This window comes from Pelecanus crispus, chromosome 1 (genome assembly GCF_030463565.1).
Source record: "Pelecanus crispus isolate bPelCri1 chromosome 1, bPelCri1.pri, whole genome shotgun sequence".
Lineage (NCBI taxonomy): Eukaryota > Metazoa > Chordata > Aves > Pelecaniformes > Pelecanidae > Pelecanus > Pelecanus crispus.
The window spans coordinates 151,110,310-151,133,231 of NC_134643.1; the positions used below are offsets into that span (position 1 = coordinate 151,110,310).

A 22,922-nucleotide genomic window follows, 5' to 3' on the forward strand; every position below is an offset into this window, starting at 1 on the left:
GAGGTCTGAGAGATTTTGAGAACACACAAAAAAACCTGTTCATAAAATGTGTTGAGAAGCAGTACTTTTTGTCGTCCCCCCCAGCCCCGTGCTTGTTTTGTCATTCTGGCACATGTTCAGAGAGGCAAAATGCTTTCCCTAGTTCTGATTTCTGCAGAGACTACTACTCTACCAGAACAGGGCAAAGAGGTCATAGCTTTTTTTTGGAATGGTCTTATTATGTCAAATACTGTAAAAATGCGTAAGATAGTAATAAATACATGGGTAAGTCATTATTTGAGTTTAAGGTGGTTTTCCTTCTCTCTTGCATCTTAGTGTTCATCCATTTCATATTCAGTTCTTAACTGATGTCAGTGTTGAAATATTCAGGCCTCATTTTTGACGTGAGTGCTTCTTTAAAGCATCTTCCCCCTATCCTGTTCCTACCAGGTTGTGTGTTCATTAGCCAGTTCTTCTGATTCTTCCTAAAAATCTTGGTTTACTACTTTAATCAGTTTTCTTTTCTGAAAATACTGTTTTTTAGTGTCTTAACGTGATCTGGAGAGAAGTCTAGGTGTTCAGCCCTGGATATGGGGAGAAAAAGAGGAAACCCTTTGAAGTGGTTGTTCAAAACCTACAGAAAATAGAGCAGTATTTCATTTTCTTGGGCTTCTTTTTCTTAGTCATGATACGCTTAAGGCTGGCTATATTGAGTCAAGCCAAAGGACAGTCTAGTCCAATGTCCTGACAGCAACAGCATAAATAGCAGTAGCCAACTGAATTATTAGGCCCCATGTTTATGATACGTTATCTGTAGCCTATAGACTTTGAACCAGAGGTGGTGGTATGGGGGGATGTGAATGTGTATTTGGATTGCCCATCCCCCTTTTATTTTGCTGGAGCATATATGTGCGTGGCGTAACTTAATAGGCTTTAATATTTTTGATGTTGATTTTTTCCCATTAATTTGTCTAGTCCCTTTTGAACATTCTGAACTTTTAGCATCCACAGCTATATGTAGCAAAGAGCTGTGTAATTCAGCTGTTTATCGCATGAATATTATCTCCTTCTAGTCCTTGACTTGATTTTGGCATTAGGTTTCCCCTAATGCCCTGTTGTTCTTATACTGGAAGAGGCAGTGTGTGGTTGTTCCTTACTTGTCTTCCCCAACACTGGTGGGGTGGGTTTTTTGTGCTTTAAAAATTTTGTCATAATCACCCCCCAGTTGTATCTTTCCCTCACTGAAGATTGTATCATGCAACTTCTTCGCATGCAGAAGCTATTCTAAACACTTATTTTTTTCCCTCTGTTCCACCACCCGCCCTCCCCATATTTTTACGCCAGGGAAGGTGGGTTGGGAACTGTATGTACTACTTCAGCTGTGGGTACCTCATGGGTTTCATGAAGTGACATCATGATCTCTGGTTTTCGTTCTGTCTGCCTTGATACCCTATTTTCCTAGCTGCTGTTGTACAATGGACCAATTTCTTCTTGGATCTACCTTGCTGTAGGGCTAAGATCTCATTCCTCAGTGGAAGCTTTTTTGGAGCCCCTGGGATTTTGTTTGCCTTTCTCATAACTGTACATCTACTGTTTTATGGCTCACTCACTTAATTGCCTCCATGTTTTTGCAATTGGCTGTCATCTTTACTAATGTAGTACCAACAGACTTAATGACCTAAATTTTTGTCTCAATTTCCACACAATTTATGCATGTATGGAATAGGAGAGGAATCTGCACAGGTTTCTGTGGGACTTGCTGCTGTTGTCGCTCCTAAGTATACACCAGCTATTTATTCATATTCCTTGATGCATTCCATATGTGTCTCTATCAGTGTTAAGGGTTCTAACCTTTAGCATTTTATACGTATCTCTATTGGGTGTTTAGAAATGTCTTCAGCGCACCATGTCTTTGTAGGTACAAAATGTGAGAGATTTGAATATTTTCAACTTCAATCCAAAAGTGCAGTTTTCCCTTGAAATGAATCCTTTTTCTGTTGTTGTATTTTGTTTTTTGTTGTTGTGGGTTTGGGGTTTTTTTTTTTGTGTCTTACGCTGGCTAAATCTTTCTCAAAGCTTAAAATTGTAGAGCCAGCTCACTTTGACTGTGGGTGTAATTAAGTATTTAATACCACTTGAGGTCAGGTAATTTTTATTTCTTGAAAAAAATAGACACAGCTCAACTGGTACAACAGCTATGTGTGTAAAAACTTAACTTGAAAAATGGTTAAATAGATTATGATTCAAATTCACTGTAATCTGATCTTATTTAGTATCTTAAACATACGAAATACTGCATACTTACAGACAAAGATAGTTTAAATTCACCATAATTGCTGTCTGGCAAATGCCGCTTTGTACTTGGAAGTTGCAGTAGGAATGCCACTGTCTGCTTCCCCTGTAGGACAAAAAAGTAAATGAGGAAATAATCTTAATGCAGACATCCTTAAATGAATAAGCAATGTACAGTTGAAGTGGGAATATGGTGTTCTTGAGTAGTCAGATCTGGTTTATATTAGCTGTGAATTAAACTATTATGCTGGTAAATCGGTGTCATGATGTAGCACTTCTGGGGTTTCCTCATGTAGGAGTGAGCGCTTGTTTACAGACAGCGCCGCATCTTGTTTTTCTGATATTGTTACTATAGCTGATTGCACTAAGAAATGCTTTAGAGGCAATACCTAAGGGGGCAGGTTAAAATTACCCATGTGAATTCAGTGAGATGCTGTTGAGATACATGCCACTATGAACAGCAGTCAAGTCTTTCTGTGTTTGCTTTGTGAGAGGAGACATACAGAACTTTCATCCTGTAAGAGCTGTTAGTTACACGATTAAATCTAAATTTGTACTGTGTTCAAAAGTAATTTAAAGCAGTCATGGCATTGAAAAAAACTGTTTTTAACCTCCTTTATAGTGACATTTTCTACTTTAATAGAATTTCTTGATCAGTACTTCTAAGTTTAGATTCAGAAATGCTGATAAAAGAATGGTTCATTCAAAGGATGAAATTTGACCTCCTCTGTTTTACATTACTCTTCTCAGAACTCCTTCATCCATGTTTTTCCTTTTACTTTCTTGCCACTTGGAACAGATTTTAACTCACACCCTTCCCCCCACCCCCCTTGAAAGCTGTTGTCCAGCTCCAAGTATCTGTTCAGTTGCTGTTTGTGCTCTTAAGTGGCATGTACGTGTGCGTGTATATTTTTATACACACACACGAGGCTCAGTTCTTGTTGTTTTTTTTCTGTGCATGAGTATTTGAGCATCAGTGTAAACAAGTTTTGCTCACAATATAAAGCTTTGAAAATTAAGCACCCAGCCACATAATGAGATGCATTCTACTGTTCATTATTTCTCCTGCTGAATACTAATAAGGTGAGGTCTACTGATGGTCATCTTTTGAATAGGGGAGCAGACAGAAGGAAGCTAAAAGCTAAACGCCATTTAGGAATTACATTTTTTTGTTGGTATAAAATAATTTTGGGAGCATATTTAGCTTTGTTTCTGAGGGAAATTATGTGTATGTGATTGCATTTTTGTCTTTCCAAGTCTTGAATCCACTCATTCTGTGGCGGTGGCTTGCAGGGCCATTAGATGCCTGTTAAGCCAAGCCGACTGCATCCTCAATCTGCTCTTTGTCCAGTGGAAATACTATGTAGTGAAAGGGGAAAGAGGAGACAAAATATAAAAACCTCTAGGAAATTAGAGCACATTAGTTCTGCTGCTGACAGGAATGCGTGCTCATTATAACAATAGATTCTTGCCAAATTCTGTTTGAAATGTGTTTTGATTTTTTAGGTCTGAAATCTCTCCACACCGTAACATCTCTATTTGCCTTTACTAAAGCTTGTGACTCAGCTGGAGTCTTTGAAACTTTTCAGTTTGGTATTTTTTATCAAATACCATTTTTATTGATATTGACCATTTTTAAGGTCCTTAATTTACCAGTTAGAAGCCTGTGGTGTTCCTTACAAGAGCTAATGAAATAAGTGTTAAGAAACCATTTAGTATGTTAAATTTTTTCTTTCAGCTGCTAAAACAGGAGCAAACATGCCTTTGGACATGGCTACCTGTCTTAGACTCATGTCAGGTTAGTGTTCTGGCTGTGGTTTAAGATGTTACTGTCTTCAGCTGTTTGTTTTGCCCCCCCCCCCCCCCCCCCCCCCAGTTTTGCTGGCATACCTAAATAGTGTGTCACTTCTTAACTCTGTTCTGTCAGATGATCTGGATTAAAACACTACCCTTATTTTTCCTTCTAATGCAGAGAACTTCTGGCAGGAGAAATTAAGTGAAGACATGTAGTTATACTAGTTGCTGAGGAGAGGGAGAGACGTGGTAAATTTTAATAGAAGACGGTAAAACCCTTACCTGTCTCCACTGCAGCCAGAAATGTATCTGACTGTAGTTGTCAGTTAACAAGTATTCTGCTAATGGTAGCTTGAGAATTTAAACTTGTATGGTATGTCTTCAACTCTTACGTTGTAGGTATGGATTAGGTAAATAATGTCTCCACCCTTCATAAAATAACTGACAAAGCAAAGCATTGCAAGGAATGGTTAGCATCAAGGGCTGGTGTAGTGGCAGATGAACAGTTTTGTTTAAAGAGTTTCCTGTAACCTTCTCAGATGAAATTTGAATTGTTACTATTAATAAACTATTTTCTAATTGGTCTGTTTAGTTCATTGGTAATGTGTTGTTCAGACTTGAGGGTTATTTTAAATCAGTTTCACTGGGTTGATTCCCAGACATATTTAAATCTTTCTAAAGATGAACTGAATTTTTGTAAAGATAAATTTACTTACGGTATAAGAGAAGATTTAAAGTGAGGAAGTGCATAGATATAGCTCACTTAAATAGTGTTACTTTTAATAAAACAACACAGTCTTTGGTTCAGTTTTGAGATGTCTGAGTTACAGGACTACTGTAACCTGTTCCAGCCTTTGCTATACTTTGCATATGAACTTTCTTTTGCATTCTTGAAATACTAAAGAAGTATGTGTAAAATATTGAAGAGTGGAATTATTTACTTTTGGTAGAAGGCCTTCCTAAAATTGTAGGCATTTGAGATGGTGAAGGCAAATTGAGAAGGGGGAAAGAAAGTAATTTTACTATAACTAAATTCAGTAAACTTAAGTTTTTGCTTCATGCAGTTTATTTTTATATGGTTTGAATCTTGGTGAGGCTAAATCATATTTACCATTAGAAAAAATCTCTTTGCATGCAATGTTTAAGTATTTGAAAATCGTATATTGTAACTGAACAGTTGTTCGTATTATTAGTTTCTGAATCTAAAGACTTTGTGATTTTTAGGGCTAATCACTTGAAAATTGAATTCTTCCCAGCCCTTTCTCTTCATAAAAAGTGAAGACAGAATTTTGGTTGATTCCTTTTCTAGCTTTTATATTGTTTAAATTTGACTGTTTTATTTGTTGATTTCATCGACAGGAGAGCAAAAGAACTTGCTTTTAAAATCCTTTTAGAAAGCACTATTGTGAGGTTTTGTTTTGTGAAACACTGCATAGTCCACGGAACTATGGACTGTTTTTGTATTACAACAGAATTGAACCTTTAAATACCTGAGGTATTAAAAATCTATAGTAATGTTAATTTTTTTTGGTCATACGAGCCAGTTGTCCTATCAGATCATTGACTAGGATGTGAAGTATCTTACAGGTTACCCTCAGTATGTACTGCTGAGCCCTTAGGAATTAATTTTGTAGGTGCTGCTATGAAACTTTTTTTTTCCTGCACAGACACAATATTGTGTGCGTATACAATGGTCAGCTTTAAAACTGGTACCGCCTGACGTGCATAAATTGTATGTGCTTCCGTAGGATTCTGGGTTTTGTGCATTCAGAGTTCGTACAGTAGTCTGTGTCACCTGTTGCACTGGAGTGGCTGGGATGCTGGTAACAGCAGTACTATGGTTGATTGAAAGTGGTTTGAAAGGTACGCAGTTGTAGACTTTTAGGGAAACTTCCTTGTAAAGTAGTTGCTGGAGGATTGTAGGTGGTCTCTGCCTGTCCGAAGTGTTTCTTTCCATTACTCCCCATGACCTATGTTTAATAAGTGTGTTATTTTGAAATGAAGGGCTTTCTAGTCTAATTCTTCAACTCTCAGGAATAATTTTAGAGGGTGTCCACATTTAGATAACTTGCCAGCTAGGAAGGAATGGTGAATGCCATTGCTCTGTATTACTTTATAGACTCTGCTGAGTCTGGCACCTAGTGCTTGATTTCTGTAGCACCAAACATAGACTCTCTCTTCCCCAAACATAAGCATTAATTGAAGTGCCTTGTTTTTTCTTCATTGACTATTTCTTCACTTCTCCTATAGATATAGATACATGAGATCATAATGTGGGGAATGAATCTGCAAAATGAAATCAGTTGCCAAAAAGAACAATGTGAAGAAAAGCCTCTTTGTGAAGCGGAGGCTGTGGTCATTTCTTACTTCACTGTTGTATCCTGGTGGTATTTAGAGGTTGATAGGGCTTTAGTTTTCAGGAAAGGAAGAAAAAAACTGTGATTTTTAGCTCTTCTGATTGTTTGTTTTAGAGGGCTAGTGAAACTGGCGTGTCAGTATTGACCATGTTCTGTTATGATACTCTGAAGTGCAGCAGCCATGTGCTGCAAGATGGTTTTTTGTATTTTTACTTACAAAATAAAGTTAAGGCACATCTAAGATAACAGCAGCAGCCTCAGAACTTTATATTTTGTAGAAGTTTTTACTTTGGTGTTCTGAGTAATGCTGACCCTTCACAACTGAGATTCTTCCCTCAAAATTGTGGTATTTAGAAACAAAATTTTAGTTGGGTCAACCTGGAGGTATACTGGAGCTTCAGACTGGGTACCGATACAGTCATCGATTAAACCTTCTGAATAAACTTCTATATGGCCATGATGTTAAGGGACATTATAAAAGCCAAACAAAACAAATCAAACATGCAGGCATCTGTTTTATTTATGTGTTACTTTACATTGTGATCTGAAGTAGCTGTATGTATGTAACTTGTTGATACTTGACTGTGCTATAGAGTTCTTTGGGGAATTTTGTAGGGCTATTATTAAGGACACTGTGGCTTTTTTGTCATATTTCTTGTTGTTTGAGTCAAGGTATGAATGTGTATAATAGCTGCTATTGCTTTTGTCTAATTTTTTTAAGGTCTAGACTACAAGGAACACTTTTTAATCTATTCTTACTTGTTGAAAAAATAAGTTATTCCTCGTAGTCATGTGGAAAGATGTAAATTGCCTCAGGGTAAGGAATCTAACATGTTGTGAAATGGTGAAACGTGAGTAGCAATGTTGAAAACAGGCTGAGGTGATGGCTGACAACAAACCAGAAGTGACTGTGCAATGCGATTAGTGGCAGAGAAGGCAACTTGAATTCTCTGCTGGGTATGTGTTGCAGAATGGGGACAAAACTTTGAAAAACTTGATACAGTTACAGTTGCAAAAAAAGTTATGCCTCACTAGATAAAATTTTCAACTCTAGAGACTACTGTAAGTGTGTCTAAATTTCTATAGCTTGGAGGCAGCTGTTCCAAAAAAGTGTTGGTTTTGTTGTTTTGTTTGTTTGTTTCTAAGGTTGTATTCATCTTCTCACAAACACTGTTACATATATGCACACATATGTTTTCTTTGTATACCTTAGTCAGGTGTCAGTTAAAACAAAGGTACTTCTGTGTAGCAGCCAGGCAAGAAATGTGGTTGGCTTAGGGACAAGTACAGTAATTCAGTGCAAAGCAAGAGTGGGGTGGCCTGGTGATCAGGCTGTTAATAAAGAGACAGAGAAGAACCCTTCTAAGAATGCACTTCATTGATGTTTGTCGTATGAACTAAAGCTACAGAGAATGTAAAAATACACAATTTCCAAATTTTTATTTTAAAGTGTTCTGTGTGTGGTTTTGTTTTTTTGTTGTTGTTGACACTGTTTTTGTTACCATCTGTTATTCGATTACTGGGACTTTGGGCTGTTGACTGCTTTTTCTGGTTAGTGAAGAATTAATTCTCTAGTGTTGGTACATAAGTCAGATCTTTTTTTGCTAATAGTACTTGCAAGCATCTTAAATTTCTGACATTATTTGTTTCAGAAGCTTAGCAGCTCTTGGCAGTGATCCTAGAGCTTCTGAGAGTAGATTTTTAAGTTCTGAGAAACTTAAGATAATGTGTATCAGTGCAAAATGAAAGTATATCCTTGTGAGGACTTGCAAGGTTATTGCCTGCACTTAAGAGAAGTCTGACTCTGAGGTCTGATGATGATAGTTTGCTGTCTGACTTTTTTGAAATGCATAAATATTTCCTATGACGTTTTAATTTCAGACATGAAATACAGAGGTTCAGATGTGTTCACACAAAACCACTTTTGATGATTACCTTTGTCTAAACACCTTAGAAATGTGCACATTAAATATGGAAACAGGGAGGTTCACTGGGTGTTGAGGTTCAGACTTCTGGTCAGTTCACAGTTCTCAATTTGTCTTCATTTTTCTTGATACTGTACATAAAATGATGAACACCCATTAAACGGTATCTTTTTCTGATTCTTAGACGTGAATGAATTGAAGGAGTGCCTTCATGTGCTAGTGAAGGAACAGCAGAGTCTGGCCACACAAACTGCTACAACAGCTCTTTCAGCTATGAGGCTAAAGCAGAGGCTAGTTATCCTGGAACGATATTTTATTGCATTGAACAGAACAGTTCTTCAGGAGAATGTCAAAGTTAAGTGGAAAAGCAGTAGTATTCCTCTGCCTGCTGTGGATAAGAAAAGGTAATGACACGTGCATAAGCAAGTTAATACATTAGGAAAGTCATCGAAAGGTTGTCAACCTGTATATGAGAGTTTAATGTGATTTCTTCCTCCTTGTCAAGCATTAGCAGTAAAGAAACTCTTTTTATTCCTTAAAATGGTTTTATGTGGTGTTATCTGCCATGCAGCTTTTAGCTCCTTGGCTGATGCTTATAGTGTCTCTGTTCATACTGGTGCGTTTTTATTGTAATACATTGCTGTAGATATTATTTTTTGACCTGTAAGTGTACTTCTTTTGAGGTATTCCTTTTGTTCTACTCAGCTAGAAAGTATGGAGAAGCCCGTTTCAGAAATGATGCTGATGGAGGTTACATAGTTCTAATAACACTAATGTGTTTTTTTGTTGGTATTTGCTCAGTTAAGGCACATAACAAATTTATAAATACAAATACATGAAAGTTGAACATAGTTTTCCTTAGCTTGAGTGATAAATGCTGTAGTAGTAAATTTTATATGAAACCGTTTCTAGAAAACTAACTGAATCAGAAATCATCTGATTACTTTCCATGTCTAGATAGCTTATTGACCTAAAAATAGAAAAATCTATCAGATGAGGCATTAAAGAAGCTATTCAGTAGTTGAACAAGGTTCCTGTCTGACAGAACAAGCAATTCAACCGGGGAAATTTTTATATTAGATTATCTCTAGTTTCACAAATGAAAGGAGACAGTAAGTTGATATCATGACTAGTTATTATGAGATTGGAGTTCTGACAGTGATATCTTTCTCTGAATAGTCTATTCTCTGAAATTTTTTTTCAGTTCTGATTAAAAAGAGCATTGGTATATTTAAGTTATCAGACTGCTAAAAATACCAGTTTACATTGTTCTCTCTTGAAAAAGTCCTAAGTAGTTCACATTCTTTTGATGTCAGATGAAAAAGAAAACAGAATTGTTGGTGTCTTTCTGAGTGGAAAGAGTAGGGAATCTCCAGTTGCTAAGTACAAAGGAAAGCTTACTTAAATTGATGTGCTTGTTTGCGTAAAAAGGTTAACAGAAGTGGATGCGAATCCAGTGGGTATTAACAAAAGTTCAAGATATCTCTCTGTCTTACACACACACACCAATACAGAAGCTGCAAAGAGAGATCTGTAACATTGATACTTGAATGGAAAGATAAGAAGTGGATGGAATTAATTATCAGTAACTGAACATTCATTAAAAAAATAGCCTATAAGCATAGTTTATGCAGTCCAAATTAATGAGAAGTATAAACTTCCTGAGTAAATAATGAGTACATGAAGTATCTTACATCTGGGTAGTTTGAATACACCATCATAATTTCACTCTGAGTTAACTATAGGCACCTTTCTGATGGCAGTCAATTATGCCAGTCTAGCTAACTTTTTCTCTGTGAAGCTTTTTGATGTTGGGGGTTGAATTGGTTGTTCTTTGAAGCAGATGAAGTTGAATTTTGGTTTTTGACATTTTGTTGTTGATCACCTTCAATTCTTAAGAGACATTTACAATTCTTTGCAAATAAAAAATGTGTAATTATATATGCATGCGTATAGCTAAATTATAAAATCGCTGAATATACAAATTACACAAATAATTACTAATATAAATATATATTATTATTCTATAAATTATATCGAGACAATGCATATATAATTTTATTTAGCCCAAGACCTGTAGGCAAAGGTGTAGAAGGACTTGCACGAGTTGGATCCCGAGCAGCACTTTCATTTGCATTTGCGTTCCTTCGTAGAGCCTGGAGGTCAGGTAGGTCTACTCTGTAGCGTATTGCATATATTTTTCATTAGAAGACTGATGATTCATTAAAACGTGTGTGTATTAAATATTTGCATAGAACTATACATTTATAAATGTTAGATTTGCATAGTTGTGTTTTATGTTTATGTGGTATTATGCCCAACAATACTGTTGCTGATTGAAGCCATTCAAGCCATCCTTTTATGTTTAGGAAGGCAAATTGGGATTTCATGAAGAGAAAGTATTTTTAATGCCAGGTTTCAGAAAAGTTGGATTTATTCTTCAGACAGGGTTGATCCACTATATTACTACACGATAGTAGCAGCTTAGAAAAGGAGTTTGGAGCAGTAGTGTGAAACTTGCATTTAGTTTGTGTACTTGTCAGCAATTGTCAAATTGTAGAGGTTGGCAGAATTGTCATCTGTGCCACCTTAGCCTACCTGTTTGTCTCAGTCTGCGCTGTTTGTTCAGATGGCAGCTGAGCAGTTTGGCTCGCTCTTTGTCCAGCCAGCCCTAGTTCTTCATCTGATTTCCTTAGTGGATGCATAGTGGGACGAGCTGGTTTAAGAGTTGTCACCTTTCTGAGTGTATATTTTTTGAAGCAGATAGTTCTTCAGAAGTCTTGCAGTCAAAAATGTTCGTGCGAAAATTGAGAAATTTGTACACATTGTTAAGTAACTTGCAAGTTTGAGGTTTAAAAAAAAAAATCCGCAAAACATTGTATACAAAAATTTGGATATATCGTTTCTGTAAAGATGGGAGTGTAACTAGTATTACTGTGTTCCTTAGGTGAAGATGCAGACCTGTGCAGTGAATTATTACAGGAATCACTTGATGCACTACGAGCTTTACCAGAGGCGTCCCTTTTTGATGAAGGGACTGTATCTTCTGTATGGCTGGAAGTGGTGGAAAGAGCTACTAAATTCCTAAGGTCTGTTGTGACTGGGTAAGTTTCTTTTTCTGAGCATTGCTGAAGTAAATGGCAAACTTGTATCTCTTAGCAGCTGACGGTATAAACATAATAGTTTATGGAAAATTAAAAAGATTGCTTTCCTTTTCTAATGTTGTTATACAAGCAAGGAAAAAATGCATGAACTGTTGAAATGATGCTCTTTAATATGATGGAATTCCTTTAACTGTTTAAGAAAAATCTGAATTTGAGTATTTGGAATCACTGCATGTAGAATTAACTGAAAAATAGTGTTTCACTAACGTAAACTGTATCCACATGAAGAGTGCTTTGGTAATGCAATATATGTGTACACTTAATTGTGCCTTTCTAGTATAGTAAAATAATGCAGACTTCTGTGCATATAAGGGAAAATACACTCATATTGGACTTCGAGCACTCCCCTGCTTTTCCCTGTTATTTAAGAAAGCTTAAAGTTACCCTTTTACAATAGTTACCAGAAATTAATTGTCTTTTGAATACTGGAACTACGTTCTTATAGTGAATATTGTAAAGAATATTTGCATTTCACTTGTGAAAAATCTTTTCCATGTTCTTAGTATATTTAATAGAGCTATAGAGTAGATAGTGAAGCTTTGGGCAATTTTAAAGCCTAGCTGCCACTGTAAAAATTGGATCTTGTGTGGAACGTGTCCGCTTTTCTTCTCAGCTGCTTTTCTCACCAATTTTATATTTTTCTGTAAGTTTAGTGGTTCTTGGTGTGTTGTAGATGCTTTTGGTAAGCAAATATGTATTGTTTCTAATTACTTCTTAGTTAATGTATATTGTTTGACTTTTAAATAGAGATGTGCATGGAGCTCCCAGTACCAAAGGGCCAGGAAACATTCCGTTACAAGACCAGCACTTGGCACTTGCCATATTGCTAGAACTGGCAGTGCAAAGGGGTACACTAAGGTGAGAAGCGTGAGCGCTCTGATTTTTAACCATCACTGTCTGTTGGAATGGCCTGAGCAGTGCCTGTCTGCAGTTTTCATGGGTTTGGGTTTTATGTAGTAATTGTGGTTCAAAGCATGTGAACCTTTTCTGTAATGCAGTGGCGATCAAGATCTTGTGTTAGCTAGTGGAAAACCCATTTTTGATATTTTGGTAATCTGTTTAAAACGGAAAGCTGTGACATTGCGAAACTTCAAAATGTAGAAAGTGAACTGTATGGATAACCTAAAAGAATGTTTTTAGGAATGCTTATTAATAGAGATGTAAACTTCCTCTTTCAGCCAAATGTTGTCTGCAGTTATGTTGTTGCTTCAACTTTGGGATAATGGAACAAGGGAAACAGACAACGAGCGATCTGCACAGGGAACAAGTGCACCCCTTCTACCTTTGCTCCAAAGATTTCAGAGTATAATATGTAATAAAGATGTGCCCAATACTGAGGAAGAGATTCAGGTACTTACCCTTAGATTATTTGAAAGGGGCATGATGTTGGTATCAAATTTCATTTGGCTGGCTAAAATAATTACAAAATTATCCAAACAAAATTGGCGGTAGTGTTTTCCATGGAAGATGTATCCACTGCTGTTATTTGGTTTTCATGTGTACATTTGAGTTTCTTAAGGTAGGAGGAGGAATGTCATAGTATGGTTAGAGGTAAGCATTGTGTTTCAGAGATAATGCTTTTATGATAATTAACTTAGAGATGTGACCGGTTAACTTTTCTGCATATTTGGATTGTTTTTATTTAGATGTGTTTGAAGTTAATTGAACTATGACTCTTTGGATATTATTGAGGTTGATAAAACATAATAAACCAGTTTTATTATGCTTGTAACTTTCTATTATATTCACAATCTGACTATATTTTCTCAACACGTGTGTTTGGAATTTTCCTCTGCTGTAAGAAAAAGGATGTGTGGAGTTAATTTGGTTTCTCTTAAACTTGTGCAGATACTCAGTATGTCTAAAATATGTTGTGTATCTGTATGTGTAGTGGCATAGAAATACCTTGAATATTCTTCTGACTGCTCTTTTTTCTTTTCTAGCTCCTGACTTACCCTCTGAGTCCAAATGAAAGTTTTCTAAGGTATCTGACTTTACCACAGGACAATGAGCTAGCGATTGATCTGAGACAAACAGCTGTAGTGATCATGGCCCATTTAGATCGTCTAGCCACCCCATGTATGCCTCCGCAGTGTAGCTCTCCTACATCTCATAAGGTAACTGTTTGCAATGTCAAATTTAGTAAGATATTTTTCCTAAAAGCATTTTCAGTTTGGAAGGAAAACGACTCTGAGATTCTTCAAATTTCCTTTTGATTTTCACAAGGTAACGTTGAGTTGCCTAAAGTTGTCTTACTTGGGGCCTAAAGTTGTCTTACTTGGGTATCTTTTATTACATCAGTGCTCTTTCAGTCAGCCTTGGAGTACAATTCTATGGTTTGTGAACCACTCTTTCTTATCACAGCACTGTGGCTAATTCTGCCATATTGTGAGCTGTTGCTGTGTTTATTAGAGTAAATGTTCAAGACCAGACTTTAAATGTTGGTGGTCTGACATATAAACAAAAAAAAAAAAGGAAGAAAGAAAAAAGTAAATGTTAAACTTCCCAACTTGAAAAATCTCTGAACACTTAGTGTAGATACTTATAGCTTATTTAGTACCAGACTAAACTGAATATGGTGCATGGAAGTCTTTATTTTTGATATCTTCTACTAGGTAAGCTTTATTGACTACTGGCAGTAATGACTGTCATAGATTCGAGTATAATTGGCACATAAAGGTTTAAAAAATAATCTGCTCTATGCATTTTATTAAGTTGCGTGTTTCAAAATTAGTACTTACAGAATTTCTTATTTTCTAGGGATCTCTGCAAGAGGTCATTGCTTGGGGTTTAATAGGTTGGAAGTATTACGCTAATGTGAGTGGTCCAATTCAATGTGAAGGACTTGCCAATCTTGGCGTTGTGCAGGTTGCCTGTGCAGAGAAGCGTTTTCTAATATTATCTAGGAACGGACGAGTTTATACACAAGCATATAACAGTGATACTCTGGTAAGAGTTTTTTTACATACTTTAAAAATGTGTTCTCTTTGTATTACTTCATAGCATAAGTCTGCTCCTTTAACTATTTACAGTGCCTTGGAAGAGTAGATGGAGACATGCTGATTTTTGTGAGCTTCTATGTTGTTTCTGAACTTTCAGAAACAGTGGGCTTGATATCTTGTATCGATTTGAGGAAATGCATCTGGCTTCTGTAATTCCTATTCAGGCTAGAGGTTATGAGTACAACGATAATTGCTTTTGTTGGTATGCTGGCCTCAGTAACAGCTGTAGAAATTGACAGATATGAAATGGGTTTTACTTCAGTCCTGTAACACCGTGCCCAAACTGTGTAGTTTCTCAAACAGAACTATACTGTAACAGAAACATTTGTCACTAAGGTTGCCTGTAAGGTTAAGATAAACACCATTTTCATATATACTGAAGACCTCATGAGGATGGGAACAAAATAACTTCGAAACATTGTTTTTGTCAGACTTGAATAGTTGATTTGACCTTTTTTTTTTTTTTAATTTATACCTTCACCTCATTAATTAGAGTGCACCGGTTTCATAAAGCCCAAAATACCACAAAATTCCACCACAAAACCATACCTAGTTATTCTGTATGTAGGCAAGTGATGGAAAGTATAAGCAGTTTTTGTAAGTGTATTGCTTTTTGTTTTGGTTCACAGGGACCACAGCTGGTGCAGAGTCTAGCTTCCAGAAATATTGTGAAGATAGCAGCACATTCAGATGGGCATCACTATCTCGCTTTGTCAGCAAATGGTGAAGTTTTCTCTTGGGGCTGTGGAGATGGTGGAAGACTAGGCCATGGGGATACAGTGTATGTAATAAAAATAATCATAACATTTATTTGCTAGTGTTCTGAATTCATGGTAAGAACTATTTAGTTGTGTAAATAAGCACATTCTGCATTTGACATTGGTCTCTCTACTGAACAGAAATTGCATTGTCCCACATGTTTTCTCTGCCTGTTATATTCCCAGTTCTGTATTAATGGTACTTTCTGAAATATTTGTAGATAGAGGGTGTGGTAGTGGTTGCACTGTTATTAGGTCTTTTATTCATGGTTTTACGAATCCACAACACATTTTCTCTAGAAACACTGACTCAAATGTTAGAGCAGGGTCATAGTTTCCTATGTAGTCATGTTGCATATTATTCCTTTTTTCCCCTGTGTTAAACAATAACGTTGTTTCTACAGAAAAGCAGGGCAGTAGTCTTCTACAGGGGTATTATGTAGGGGGTGTACATCAATATATTTTAGAGGTTTTAAGAGTCTTCCCCCAGTGCTGAATTCCATGTAAACCAAGGGAGTTACTACACAAACGTTAGCAGTGTCATGAAATTAATTGTTCAGATACGGTAATTAAAGATAATCTTTTTTGTAGTAGACAAATATTTTTTAAAAACACTGCATTAATTTAATTGGAAACAGAAATCACAGTTGTCAGACATTCCTTCAGTGGTTTGTATGTTGCTGAACAATCTGAACTTAATTTTTGGCCTATAGCTCTACTTATATCTTGATATTTCAGACAAGTACTAAGGTTTGCAGGTAGAATTGCAGCAATTGTTTTCTGACGAGTATGTCATGCCTTTTATTATCTACTCATCAGATCACCTTTTGTGAAATATGTCACCTTCTCTTTAAATAGCCCTCTGGAGGAACCGAAGATGATATCTGCTTTATCTGGAAAGCAAGCTGGGAAACATGTTGTTCATATTGCATGTGGAAGCACCTATAGTGCAGCCATTACTGCTGAAGGAGAGCTATATACATGGGGACGAGGAAACTATGGCAGGCTTGGTCATGGTATGTTACTTGATACCTTAAAGTTGTTTGTCAAAGAATTGTCTACTGCCTGTCTCACGTTGTCTTTTACCTAACTTACCTAAAGCTGATTTGAGAACCATATGTGGTTTCACATGAATTGAAATAATTATGGGAGGGATTGTCTTAAAACCACGACATTTCTGAGTTATGTGAAAATAAGCAGTTGGATGGAGAAGAAAAGTCTACACTGTTCTCTGTTCCCTTCCTTGTGAAGCAAAGACTATTTCATGGGTTAAACCCATATTACATACCTAAGAAACCATATGGGAGCTTAGTCATGATGCTCAAATCTGAAAACAAAATCAACACCGCCCCCTCCCCCCTGCCCCCCCCAACACCCAAAAGCACCCACCCCCCAAAAAAAACCCAGATGACCTTCTTGGTTTTGCTTCTCACAGAACTACTTTGTTTTGAAGGTTCCAGTGAAGATCAGACCATCCCAATGCTGGTCACGGGGCTGAAAGGACTCAAAGTTATTGATGTGTCCTGTGGGAGTGGAGATGCTCAGACTCTTGCAGTTACTGAAAATGGTTAGTAGCAAAACGTAACTTAACACTTCAAGTAAGCTTACCTTTTCTTCCTTTCATTCTGAAGATATGTTTATTTCTAGTGGCTTGAATTCTGTAGGAATTTGAAGCTGAAATTCCTTTTGGGGAATATGTGCATTTATACATCTTGTGTATAATGTATGCAGATATATTTCCATGTGTAGATACACAATATATTTGTTATGAATATGCAGATATATATTTCAATTTATGGTATATGTATTTAAATTACCCATGTAAATGTATAATATACACACAAAATATTATAGGCATGTACATACGTGTCTAAATTTTATGCATTATTATGTAAGTGCAAATAACTCACGTTGTCACAACAGGCAGAATTTTGAGTAGGAGAGTTGTCTGTGTTAACCCATGGGAAGTGCCAAAGAGAAGCTGTATTGAAATTCTGCTTCCCAGCATCCCCAGGCGAGGTGCCTAGGGTGAGACAGATTCAAAACCTGAATTTCACTGCATGAGGTTAAGCCCTGAAGTCATCCCTTAGAATGTAGATAGTTCCTGAAAGCTAGTTGTTCTTTTGAAACATAGTTGGTTATGGTGATGTGCAGTATTTAAAAGCAGAAAGATTTGCTCACCCAGGAAATGGAAACCCAGATTTTAATTTTTTTTTTTTTTTTTCTCTCTCGGTCTCCTTGCATGCTTCCATTGCTTATCAGAGTACCTTAGAGACTAGCTTATGCAAGTAGGGAACATAATTGCATCAGAGTGTAAAACAAGACTTTCTTTTTGGACATGCATGGATTTACAATTCTTGAACCATAGTTTTTTTTTAATGCAGATGTGAAATGACTTGACTCTAAGTTCCTACATCAGGGCTTAGATTTAGTAGTGTATTTCAGAAGAACATGATAGACAATGGCAGTTTTAATTTCATTTTGTGAAATGGTTGAATGACAACTGAAAATTAAGAAAACAGGTTTCACAGACAATTTGGCCATTTGGTGCAGAAAAAGATTTTACAAGTTCTTATACGTAATGCCTTATGATAAAAGAAGGCAGTTTTTAACTAAAGATCATACTACAGGCTCGATTTGCAATAAATGCTATACTTCATATGTTTTTAAGAGGGACTTTCTGTACACTGATGAATTTTCCGTGCATGTTGTGTGTTACACTTTTTATGTTTACTTTTATCAACATAAACTCTTCAAGTCTTTTTCTTCCTTCTTATTGTGGTGAACAGTTGGAAGTTAATTCATAACTGCTATTGTTAAATTGCAATTTGAAAATTGTACTTATTACAGAATCTCAGATTTTTAAGAATTTTCTTGTCAAAACAGATAGCTATCATCACATGAAAAAGGAATGCAACAGTTTTTGGTTTTTTTTCTCTTGATTTAAAGGCCAAGTGTGGTCCTGGGGTGATGGAGATTATGGAAAACTGGGAAGAGGAGGCAGTGATGGCTGCAAGACTCCCAAGTTGATAGAAAAACTTCAAGATCTGGACATTGTGAAAGTACGCTGCGGGAGTCAGTTTTCTATTGCTTTAACCAAAGATGGCCAGGTCTACACCTGGGGAAAAGGTGACAATCAGAGACTCGGGCATGGAACGGAAGAGCATGTTCGATATCCCAAACTGCTGGAAGGCTTGAAAGGTAATTATCAGAGCTGGAAATACTCCACAAAGTTCTTTTTGCTGTTGGAATCTTTTACTGGACACTAATGATCTCAACTTTAAGAATGATGGTACCATGTACTCTGTCATATTTTATGCTGGTTGCATTGAAAAAGGTAATAGCGCACATTTTCCATCACTTCTGCATTTATACCTTTAGAATTCTAGCAGACTGAGAGCCGCTATGACTACTTTAAATGCTGCTTGTCTTCTGTTCTCTTTACTCTTACTGCTTTTCTTTTATTAGATTCACAGAAATGCTTGTTTAAAACATGTATTTTTGCATTGTTATGCAAATAAATGTATATAATACATATATGCTTAGATTAAGGCATGTGAATGGAATAAATGAAAACCACAGGCAACACGAAATGTTGTTTAAAGTTGTGTTCGTGCCAGTACTTTTGACTAGTTTGTAACAGAGTGAATATTATTTCTTGCATTTGTGAGAAACCTGAGGTTTTGTAGGGGAAGATGAGGAAGAAACCTCTTTTATTGCTGTCTTTCCTAACATTGTTGTTCATCTATGATGTATGATCTGATTGAAAGTAACTTCTGAACTAACGACTACAATGTAACTTTACAGTCTCTGTTCATAGATGGGGAGATCTTTTAATAAACCTTCCCTGAGAAAGTATATAAGAAGAAGGAGTACAAAATAGAAGATTGTTCTTAAACTTGTAAACTTTTGTACTTATGCTGTCTCTTAAGAATCTTTACATATTTCCTTGGTTTTTCTTTTGCTGTACTCTTCCAATCCACTACTAAAGGCAAAGGTGAGACTCTTGACATCGATAATGTGTTCATAGTTAAGTATGGTTGTAATTAGCAGTTTTCCTTGCCTCTGGTATTTTTCTGTTAATGATTGCAATCTTTAAGTTGTATTTTCAATATTTGACTTTCCTATCAGGAAAAAAAGTGATAGATGTAGCAGCTGGATCTACCCATTGTTTAGCACTGACTGAAGATAGTGAAGTGCATAGCTGGGGAAGCAATGATCAGTGTCAACATTTTGATACTTTGCGGATCACCAAGCCAGAGCCCGCAGCTCTCCCAGGATTAGACACAAAGCATATTGTTGGAATTGCTTGTGGGCCTGCTCAGGTAAGTTTTATTTTTGAACTGTTAATTGCGATTTGTCTTTGTCTCTCACTGAGACTGGTTCGGTACACTAATCCCAGTCCCTCCTTCTGTGCTTGCATGTCTTTTCTTATCCTTATTTCTTATTCTGAATAAATGAAGGCTTGGAAAAAACAAATCTTGTGCAGTTCCCCTGCCAAAAAGGGAACTTTCCCTCTGTTCGGTGTTCTGAGAAGTAGCTCTTTGCCTGTTTTGTCTTTTGTCTGGTACAGCAACTGAAGAGTTGTCAAGCAGAATGTTTCCTGCAGCAAAGATAGTGCGGGGTCTGGACTGGCATAACACCACTTTGGAAAATGTGCTAAGACAGTTCTTCTCTGGGATTGGTAGGGTTCTGTGTATGTTTATGAGGATGCAAGTGGAGGGTTCTCTTCAACAGATGTGCTGATGTTATTTCTGCATCTTCTATTACTGTTTGAAGGCAGATGTTAGCTTTACACTCCTGTCTCTAATCAGTGTCGTCTTATATTTGGGAAATAACTGTGTAACTTTGTATATTATTTCTGTTTATAGAGTTTTGCTTGGTCATCGTGTTCAGAATGGTCAATAGGCTTGCGGGTGCCTTTTGTGGTGGATGTTTGCCCCATGACATTTGAGCAGCTAGATCTTTTACTAAGACAAGTGACAGAGGGAATGGATGGCTCCTCTGACTGGCCCCCTCCTCAGGAAAAGGAGTGTATGGCTGTGGCAACACTAAACCTTCTAAGGCTTCAGGTACCTTCAATTTATTATGCATTGAGCGGTCATTGAACTAAATGTTTCAGTAAATTGCTTGGATGAAAATAGTGGACTTAATGTGCTTTAAAACATTTTTATTGATTTAAAAAGTGAAATAAGTACAGTATCACTTTCTGCTTTGTGAAATTTGGCAGCTAGTGGTTGTTTGTTTTTTTTTCTTCTTGACAGCTTTTGGATCTCATTAAAAATGAACTATAAAAATAAAATGTAAATTGATTAAACCTTGTATACTCGCTCACTAAGCCCATACACTCAGAGATTTTTAGCATTTCTAAGAATTTTAAATAGCATTTCTAAGAGTGAATTTCCTCTTTAGAAGGTATCTGATATTCACTGAAGATGTGCTACTTTTCCTAGCATACTGTAGCAAAGTAGAAACAGTTGAGGTTATTCTTCAGGTTATTATTGTTCAGATTTTTAAATATAATTGTTAAATATTAGATAATATAGTAAATATATAATTAGATTATATAATAAATAATATATAGATTGTTAAATATAGTTCATAATGTTTGAGTATTAGTTTAAATTCAGTATGCGTTTGGTCAAGCCAGTTTTTCCCTTTAATTTTACAAATTTACTGTCGTGGTTTAGCCCCAGCCAGCAACTAAGCACCACGCAGCCGCTCGCTCACTCCCCCTACCCCGATGGGATGGGGGAGAGAATCGGAGGAGTAAGAGTGAGAAACACTCCTGGGTTGAGATAAGAACAGTTTAATAATTGAAATAAAGTAAAATAGTAATGCTAATAGTAACAGTATAATAATGATAATAATAATAATGATACACGAAGCAAGTGATGCACAATGCAATTGCTCACCACCCGCCGACCGATACCCAGACAGTTCCCGAGCAGCGATCGCTGCTCCCTGGCCGCCACCCTCCCCCCCCCCCCCCCCCAGTTTATATACTGAGCATGACGTCATATGGTATGGAATAGCCCTTTGGTCAGTTTGGATCCACTATTCTGGCTGTGCCCCCTCCCAGTTTCTTGTGCGCCTGGCAGAGCATGGGAAGCTGAAAAAGTCCTTGACCAGCATAAGCAGTACTCAGCAACAACTAAAAACATCAGCATGTTATCAACATTCTTCTCCTACTAAATCCAAAACACAGCACTATGCCTGCTGTTAGGAAGAAAATTAACTCTATCCCAGCCGAAACCAGGACAGTATCCACCCCTTATTCTATACCATCTACGTCATGCACAGGCCCTCCCCTTTCCAATGTGTTCTAATTAATCACCACCCCTTTCCCTATCTTGATATACACACAGATATCATTCCCTTCGTCTATGGCCCATCCCTCTAAAATGTCCATTGAGTTCATTTAGCCCATGACTTTGGGTTCCATCTGTCATCACAGTCTTTCAGAGCAGGACAGGTGGTGTGCAGTGTTGGACTGTTGCATGCTGAAGTCAGTTCTCATTCCAACATGGTTTCATCAAAGTTCATTTTCATTAAGCTGGGCAATTCTTACTGCAATACCATTGATGTGGCATATAGCAATCATAATATATAGCATTATATACTTAATATTAACCTACTATATTATTATATTAACATGCAGTTAAGAGATAACATATAGTTAAGAGATAACATACAGTATTATAAAGCAATTAATATTATACAATTCAGTTCATTGGCTATTTTCACCCAAAATCAAATTCCCTTGAGGTACACATTGGGCTTCCCCATCCTTTCGCATCACCCACCAAGTGCACCCAGGTCCTTGAGCAAAAGCAATCCCACGAATGGGTTTGCCTTTGCCAGAGGGGGAAGTAACCCAGACTGTCTTCCCCAGCATATTTTTCATGTGCACTACAGGAACTTTATCTCCTTCTACAGTACGTAGAAGTTTTGATTGGGCAGGGCCAGCTCGATTGGCAGATCCCCTGGTGTTGACTAACCAGGTGGCTTTTGCTAAATGCGTATCCCAATGTTTAAACGTCCCACCACCCATTGCTCTCAGGGTAGTCTTTAACAATCCATTGTATCGCTCAATTTTCCCGGAGGCTGGTGCATGGTAAGGGATGTGATATACCCACTCAATGCCGTGCTCTTTGGCCCAGGTGTCTATGAGGCTGTTTCGGAAATGAGTCCCGTTGTCTGACTCAATTCTTTCTGGGGTGCCATGTCGCCACAGGACTTGCTTTTCAAGGCCCAGGATGGTGTTCCGGGCGGTGGCATGGGGCACGGGATATGTTTCCAGCCATCCAGTGGTTGCTTCCACCATGGTGAGCATGTAGCGCTTGCCTTGGCGGGTCTGTGGGAGCGTGATGTAATCAATCTGCCAGGCCTCCCCATATTTATATTTCAGCCATCGTTCACTATACCCAAGGGGCTTGAACTGCTTGGCTTGTTTGATTGCAGCGCATGTTTCACACCCATGAATAACCTGTGCAATACTGTCCATAGTTAAGTCCACCCCTCGATCATGAGCCCATTTATACGTTGCATCCCTTCCTTGATGGCCTGAGGCGTCATGGGCCCACTGAGCTATAAATAATTCACCCTTATGTTGCCAGTCCAAATCCACCTGAGCCACTTCAATCTTAGC

The 22,922-nt window shown here is 37.2% G+C and overlaps 1 protein-coding gene across 4 annotated transcripts in view; it reads left to right on the forward strand.

The window, feature by feature from the left end:
* The window catches only part of HERC2 (HECT and RLD domain containing E3 ubiquitin protein ligase 2), a 122,793-nt gene that overhangs the window by 21,947 nt on the left and 77,924 nt on the right, over positions 1–22,922 (forward strand). For 3 of the 4 annotated variants that reach the window (XM_075727855.1, XM_075727852.1, XM_075727854.1), the window contains exons 5-17: positions 8,532–8,751; positions 10,414–10,514; positions 11,295–11,451; positions 12,259–12,369; positions 12,690–12,861; positions 13,455–13,628; positions 14,272–14,460; positions 15,143–15,294; positions 16,130–16,287; positions 16,725–16,838; positions 18,221–18,472; positions 19,403–19,596; positions 20,143–20,343. In XM_075727855.1, the coding sequence (XP_075583970.1) occupies positions 8,532–8,751; positions 10,414–10,514; positions 11,295–11,451; positions 12,259–12,369; positions 12,690–12,861; positions 13,455–13,628; positions 14,272–14,460; positions 15,143–15,294; positions 16,130–16,287; positions 16,725–16,838; positions 18,221–18,472; positions 19,403–19,596; positions 20,143–20,343 (2,195 nt within the window). The remainder of the gene's footprint in view (positions 1–8,531; positions 8,752–10,413; positions 10,515–11,294; positions 11,452–12,258; positions 12,370–12,689; positions 12,862–13,454; positions 13,629–14,271; positions 14,461–15,142; positions 15,295–16,129; positions 16,288–16,724; positions 16,839–18,220; positions 18,473–19,402; positions 19,597–20,142; positions 20,344–22,922) is intronic. The other variant, XM_075727853.1, reaches the window with a different exon arrangement.